The 8,048-nt window shown below is 30.6% G+C and overlaps 1 protein-coding gene across 1 annotated transcript; it reads right to left on the bottom strand.

The window, feature by feature from the left end:
• Positions 1–1,044: 1,044 nt before the first annotated feature.
• On the bottom strand, positions 1,045–3,374 carry LOC109596019 (signal recognition particle subunit SRP68). The gene is made up of 4 exons (XM_020011472.2): positions 3,209–3,374; positions 2,802–3,151; positions 1,565–2,423; positions 1,045–1,514 (listed from the first exon to the last, which is right to left on the bottom strand). Exons 1-4 carry the CDS (start codon positions 3,297–3,299, stop codon positions 1,114–1,116), a joined length of 1,701 nt encoding a protein of 566 aa, XP_019867031.1. The 5' UTR covers positions 3,300–3,374; the 3' UTR covers positions 1,045–1,113.
• Between the last annotated feature and the right edge of the window lie 4,674 nt (positions 3,375–8,048).

Raw genomic sequence — 8,048 nt, forward strand, 5'->3', positions numbered from 1 at the left:
CTCCTTTAATAGCCCATTTATTACAAAAAAATTTAATCATATTTTTCTCAATGTAAATTTGAAACTTAAATGTTCTTATATAAATATTCAAGAAAATTATTAGACTAAAAAAAACTGTCATTTTATAAGGTAGTTTTTTCAATCACGATTTTAACTATTTTTGTTTTTCTATACTCTTCATATCCTAAATACAAAATTTCTGTAGTAAACGTAAGTTTTTACTTTTTTCCTTGTATTTTATTCCACCATTTTTTTAAATAATATATTCATATAAAAAATAAAATATTTCTTACTTTTTTTTCAAATTAATTTGACTTTGAAAATTATTATTATGAATTATTGATGCACTGTAAGATGGTTAAAATGGTGTAATATCTATCTACATTACCATCACTTTGAAAACAAAATAAGTAGTGGGCTATTGCTGGATGTTTACTGAGTAATTGTGATATTATTTTTTTAAGAGTAAATAAAGGTAAAAACTTATTTATATAACAACTGAATTTCAACTGAATATTTATTACAATTTATTTCATCAGGCATTATGTCTTCAAAAGCTTTAATAATATTTAAAGTGCAATAAAATAGTGAAATATAATGTAAAAAAGAACCTAATCGAAAATAAACTCTTAACAATATGTCAATGTTCTCATTAAATTAATTATAAAATGAAACATTACAAATTATTTAAAACCTTTAGGTTTCTAAAAATTGTAAGTAAATTATTAAATTTTAGTTTTATTACCTTTTGGATTGTTTTTATTACCAATTTTTTAAATAACATCAATATTTTTAAATATTTAAATTATTTTACTTTAATAATGATATTTCGTATATCCAAAATTTTAACTTAATTTTATGCTTTATAGGAAATAATAAATTGAAGTTAACAATAAATTTTATTTAAACATCAAAATGTAAAAATAATTTACATAATTCTGATTTAAATTGTATAAAAAAATATAAGAGAAGAATTAATCAATTACAATCCTTGTTTGAAGAAAATTAACTAAATGTATACTGTTTAAAAGAAAATCAACAAAATTCAAATATACAATAATATATTTGACTAAATATGTCATACAAATGATTAATAAAAAACCCATAACCCAACTACTTCTTTCCCCATCCCCACAATCCCTTAACGAATCCAGAAATACCCGCTCCTTGTTTCTGTTGCTTCTGTTGCCCTCCTTCCAATTTATCCGACAGATCTGGATATTCGACGAAATTCAACGCCAAATCGTAGAACAGTGGCTTGGCTGGCACAGGTTCCATGGCTGGAGGTACCGTGACAAGGTTCGGATTTTTCGATAACAATTGCGGTTCCTCTCTAAACTCATCCAAACGTTCGATGATCGGTTTCTTGCTTTTGTACTGCTTCTGGGGCAGTGGAATGGAGGTCGGTTCTTCGGTTTGATCTAATATGAAATTTGCCTGAGCAGTTGCCATGTCCAATGGTCCATTTTCTTTTACGCTGTTCAATAATTCTGACAACTCTCCTGTGAAATCACCTATAACAAAATAAATGTATTTTGATGTTAAGTTTAAGATAGCGTTTTACCTTTAGGTAGATCAGCAACAGCCTGTATTGCACCATTAAACAAAAGAACTGCTTCCTTCCATTTCTTTTGTCCAACAACAGTGCGAGCCAAATAATACGATCTAAGGGCTTTGTAAGCCTTCATGTGAAGTTCGTAATGAGCCTGTGCTTTAGCAATGTCTTTAACATTATCGTTTTGTGACAACTCAGTTGTCTGTTGGACGTTAATATCCAAAAGCCTTACGCAATCTTGCGGTTTCCTAGTCTGCTTAACCAGCAACAAATTTCTTTGTGATGTTCTTTCAACTCTAACAGACAGCAAATAAGACAAGAGCAACTGATCTTGTTTTTCAGTCCTAGCACTGTCCCTGGTCAATGAAATAACGTCACGCAAATCGATGAATAAGTTTTCTAAAATCTTGATCTTGGCCTGATTGTCTTCAGCATGCTTCAATGACTCGTCCAACCCCTCGATACTGATCAAGAAAAGACGTACACGTTCAATTCGGACCGGAACCTTAACGCCGAACCACTGAATCTCGTGTAAGACCGCAGCAGTCTTCTCTTTAGTCTGCGCGACCAGTGCGTCGAAGTTTTCGAGGACGCCCTGGCTGCGTAGCTCTAACAAATCGACGGTCTTGTCATCGCCGATGTTGTAGGCGCAATAACGGAGGCTGGGCGTAATCTCCTCCACACGCTGTTTGTACGGAAGTTGGTCGTGTTCCGGAAGTGCAGAGATCAGTTTCTCATAAATAACTTGTGCTTTCTTCAAATTTTCGGCTGCCTGAAGCCACAATTGCAGCTCGAATTGTAACGAACCCTGAATCCACGCGACATATGCTTGGGATTCCAATCTTGTCCTCGCGTCACAGCGCTCTTGCTAAAGTAATTATGAACTTAATAGCATAATTTTGTAACAAATTAGCGACATTAACTTCAAAAGACACTTCCCTGATATTTTATTTAAAAATTTTCTGACTTAGGTCATCATCAAGGACAATAATAACACTTATAAAAAATTAATTATAAAAAATAACATAATAATAATAAATCATAAGTCAAAGATCAAAAAAATGTAAACAGAATATAACAAATATTAAATTTTTGCTGAGCATATACTCAACACACTGAACTATGAGATAGACTTTAAATTGCCAAAATGACTTGAGATCAAAACATATAGGTAAGTGCCTCTTTAACTCTAAATAAATAAAGATACCACTGCTAATATGGTTGATAAAATAAGAAAGTAACTTACCTTGCACAACTCATCCAACTGCATGGCATATGTACATGCCTTCCTTAGTTTCTGCACCAGATGGAATTTTTTACGAGGCTCAGTGTTGGCTTCTTGCCGCAATTGCATGGCATATGCCCAGCATCTTTCAGAGAGTACTAAAGGTACATGTAAGTATCTCTCATCAGCTTTCGAGTGAGAAATATGCTGTTCAGTTACATCTCTCTTCTTGAAATGTCTTCGGTCACCTTGTGGCAGTTTCAAAACTTTCCTCAAGCGTCTAATTCTGCGGGAGCAATAGCCCCTGTAACGTTGGTAGTCGCCGTGACGTAAACCATGTTGCTGTTGAGCATCTTTTATGAGTTTTAGAACTGAAATTGTATTGTTAGAATGTTAGCAGATGTTGGTTTTAGGTTAGGTAGACTTACTCTCTAATGAGAATTGCTTGAGTGGTTCGGGTTCTGGTTTTTCCTTGTTGATTTCCTCCTCAGAGGAATTTCTTTTAGCATCCTCTACCATTATAATAATTTAGTTCGACTAGGTGATTTTATTTACCACGGTGGCGAGAACTGTCAACTTGACAATTTACGTTCTCACTACTGACATCTACCAAAATGAATTCCAACCACAAAAATGTACATTTTTAGTTTTAACCGTAAAATTAATAATATTCATTTTTAAACAAATCAATAATTAATTATATTAATAAATTTAAATACAAAGAATTTAAATTTAAAATTATATATTTATCAATAGAGTTTACTGTTTAGAACGAATTTTGAAAGTTCCATATTTAAGTAATAGATGTCTCATTAACATAAGATTTTTTTCTGTTTTATTACTTATATTAATTATTCAATTAATATAATATTATGATTTAATCAATATTCCATCGATTTGAAGTAATGTTGCAGGCTAGGTAAATATAATGTTACAAATTTTATTGTTTTGTTTTTAAATATATTTAATCTTAATCACAAAATGAATTTTTCTTTAAAATATTTGTTGATATATTTTTTATTCAATCCAATCCAATCGAAAATAACCGGAGTTTATTCCATAATCTTTCATCTGATTTAAAGACATCAGAAGAAATTTCATTGAATAGTTAAATAGTTAAATACAGCCGCGTGCTTCTCCACCCCTAATCTTCGACCTATGGAGTATTTGCTTAGAAATTCTACATGAAAATTTTGCTGAAATAATTATTATAGATGATCCACTACTTTTATTGCCTCATCTGGGTAGCCGCCATCTATCAAGAAATCTACAGACGAGATCTACCCTGGACACTCGTCTCTGAATAGTATTCACTGACATTCCTCTCTTCAATTAACGTGTTTCATAGTTCATGCTAATCTTTGACCACAATGGTACTCATTCTGAAAAGTCTATAAAATATCAAACCAAAGATTATTAAATCTGATGGTTCACGTAGACACCTTTTTTTTTATAAGGGGAAAGTCAGAGACAGAAAACCCCCCCGGGTACCGATCCTAAAGATCACAACCCAGATGGATAACGCATACGTGTAAACGTATGCGGGTGAGCTGAACCAGAAGACTAAAGCTGACGTAGACGCCGACAAGGTGGATCCGTCCTGGGGTCACGTAGACACCAATATCAGTGACATTATGAAGCTGTTAAGACAGTACTTGCGTAGTGATTTGCAGCTCTCGGTTAAAATAATATCTGGTGATAATTTTGAACTTACCTGCTTTTTGTCGCTCAGTAACATCTCCCATAATTCTTATCTGAACGCGAGTCTAGAAGTAACACCTTCCAAAATATTGAAAGAGCGATCTGAATCACTATGAAGCATTACTACAGTTCTACTATATTCATGTTGACCATATTTTTACACAAACAACATGTCACTTTCAATTCTTAATTGAGATTAAACTGAAATATAAAATAAAAAATTTATTTGTATTTGTTGGGTTTTTATAATTCTAAAAAGTAGCTTAATGTTCTTCAGTTTATAATAGTCCAAAACAAAACATTATATTTTTGGTGCGGTAATTTTTAAGAATTAGATTATTGTCTAATTTAGTGAAGGGTCTATTCGAATACAAATTATTAAAAGTATTCGACCCTGGCGTGTATTCGATTCGCAACGAAGTATTTAAATACTTGCATTCGAATAGTTTTGAGAGTAGAATTGTCATCTGAATACGTTTCAATGGTTATTTGAATAGTATTAGAAGATGAATTTTAGAATCAAATATTTTGCATTCAAAACAAATAATCATTCGAATAAAAAAATTAAAGTTAGTAAAGGAAAATTGGTATACCTAAAAAAAAAAATCAAAAATTTTGGGCCAAAACCAACCGAAAAAAAACTTTGTTAAGAATACTATAATCTCCTAATTTAATTGTAGTTATTTTGTTATTTTTAATTTTATATAATGTTGAATCAGGCATATAATTTTTTTATAAATTAAAGAAGTTTTGTTAATAGTTAAGGTAATAAAACTATTAAAATGAAATTGGTAAATAAAAAATCTAATATGCTGCGCATATTCATCATACGGATCACAAAACAAAAATCCCTCTTCACAATAGTTCCTATTATTTTATAAATAGGAATTGGATGAAAGAAAAATAAACAAATGGCGGTGTCGGTGCATACATGACATCTCGAGAGCACAATCGAAATTGAAACAAATATTATCGATGTCTCGTAGTCGACATCGAAAAGAAACTTAAAATTAGATCCCAAATATCTTTACATTCGAACGATTATTCCTTTCAAACGCGACGTATTCGGCTATGAAAATTATACTAAAACAATTTGTAATCTAAATATAATAATTATGAGATTTACAATTTGAACGCAAGTATTCAAAAACAAAACTACTTGATTTTCACAGGTATAAAGTATTCGAATATTTCATTTTTACAGATATTCAAATGCGAAATATTCTATTCTGTAATCTATCCGATTCTCTCGACAGTACTTCAATTATATTAATATTTATTTATTAATTATCAACACAACTGCGCAGTTTATTAAAAAAGGTTTTTGATACATTTTTGTTTTTCTAACTTTAAATATCGATAACTTTCTTTTTTTAAACGGAATGGCCACTCGATGGGGGATTTTATATTCTATTGATCGGTTGTAACATACCCTATAGCCAAAATGAATATTTATCGAGATGTTACCAAAAAATGGGAAAAAACGTTTATTCGACTTATGTGAATTGTCACAAGTGTGCCTTAGATATTTTTAAATTTATTTTAAATATAATATTTTTTAATTTCATGTTGTTTATATTTGTGATGTAGATGTTTTGAGATATTCGATTGACTTTTCGAGCAGAAGAATTGATGGAATACAAATTCAATGCAATTTTTGATAATTTTGAATAATTTTCGTCATTTCATCTGTGCATTTCCTAGCATTGAATAGTACCAAACACACTTTTTCTCTTCAATTTTTCGATTGTCCTTTCGGAAAATCTAGGCGTTGGTCAAAGGTCAAAAATTACTCCAAGACTGAAATGGAGACAAAATATCGAAGCTTTAGGCACTAGCAAGTGATCGTGGACCGAAAAAAATATAAAAGTTTAATCCGTCTTTTACACAATTCAAATGGGAAAGCATTTAAATACCAGTCATTTTCTAGGATTTGAAATGTTTGTAATTGAGTAAATTATCGAATAAAAATGTAAAATGTTTGAATACTTGTTGTTGGACAAATTATTTAATAATGAAAAGACTGCAAATCAGGCTAAACTGTTCATAATCAGCTAGCTAAAACTTTAACGCTATTTTTCTTCCTATTAAAATGAATTGAGTAACGCTAGATACGTACGACTTTAATCAACTTCCTAACAAATTATAATTTACCTCGATAGGGTTTACAGTTCATTCGAGATGTTAGTTTAAGTAAAATCATAAATCGAAAAGAAAAAATTTAGCGGTATTTATGTAAATGGTTCAAATGAAAGAGAAAATGAATATGCTTTTAGTGTTCAACGCATCCAAATAACTCTAAAAAAGTAAGAACTCCAGTCAATCAAATTATTTTTTTCTAATAACTTCTTAACTGATGGGTAGCGTTTCTTTTACTGTGGTAGAACTGTATTTAGGGAGGAATTCGTTGTAGGCATAGATGGTACTAAAACAGTAATCTTTCACTGATTAATCTTTTACTGATCCCTTATCAATGAATACGAGTCACCGAGCTTTAAGTATAACACAAAATTATGAAAACAAAAAATTGACCCAACAAGACATTTCCCTGAATTACCAGAATGATATTTTAGTTAACTAAATATTGCATTTCTCAGGATGCACAAGATTTAGTATGTTCTTCCGCGACGCGAAACTCAGGAACGGTATAAAAAAGCAAACCCAAACAATCGTGGGTCAAAGTTCAAACATTCGCGAGGAATGTATACGAGATAATTATATCTCTATTAAACTATATTGATAGTTTAATAAATAAAATAATATAACGCAAAAATAATATTATTTTATTAAAACAACATTTAACATTAACGTTCTTTTGAATCTTTTGCTAGAAAAATATGAAATTAATTAAATTAATTAATTAAAACTCCTTATTTTGCATAATTTTTCTAACTGATACAGATTCTTAATATAAGTTTAACCAAATTGAAATACAAAATTTGTTTGGTAGTGTGACGTTAACGCGGAGGTCAATTCGACGTAAAAATTGAAATGCACCCTTTATAAAATATCGTAGTACGTTGATGGTATTTTTGGTTTTTGTTCCCCAAATAAAGAAGTGGCAAGTATTTAAATCTGGAGATCGCAGAGACCATTTAATGCATCTTCTACCAATTGATTTATTACCAAATTGTTCATTAAAATGTTCTCTTATGGCACACGCAATATGAGGTGGTGCACCGTCGTGCATAAAGAACAGTTTCGACGCAAATTAAGAAGAAAGTCGTTTAATAAATCTGGTAATAAAATTTTGTCCATCAAAATTTTGTATTAAAATTTTATTAAATATGTATTAAGAATATCGGTTATGAGAAAAGAGTTCTCAAAAGAGTAATAGAATGAAATTAATGAATTTAATTCCTTTTAAAAAAATAATACCGGGGAATGAGGATGGTTAAACTCATGTAGAGTACAGAACAGTACTAGTGGAAAAATGTAGAGCAACATTTTAAAAAAAAGCCACAGTTTAATACACGTTTAGATATTGTTTCAATGTACTTACCACTTATGTACAAATAAAGCAGTGATAAAAGATAATCATTTTCATCGCTTTGAAGGTTTTTATTT

This window comes from Aethina tumida, chromosome 1 (assembly GCF_024364675.1).
Source record: "Aethina tumida isolate Nest 87 chromosome 1, icAetTumi1.1, whole genome shotgun sequence".
Classification (NCBI taxonomy): domain Eukaryota; kingdom Metazoa; phylum Arthropoda; class Insecta; order Coleoptera; family Nitidulidae; genus Aethina; species Aethina tumida.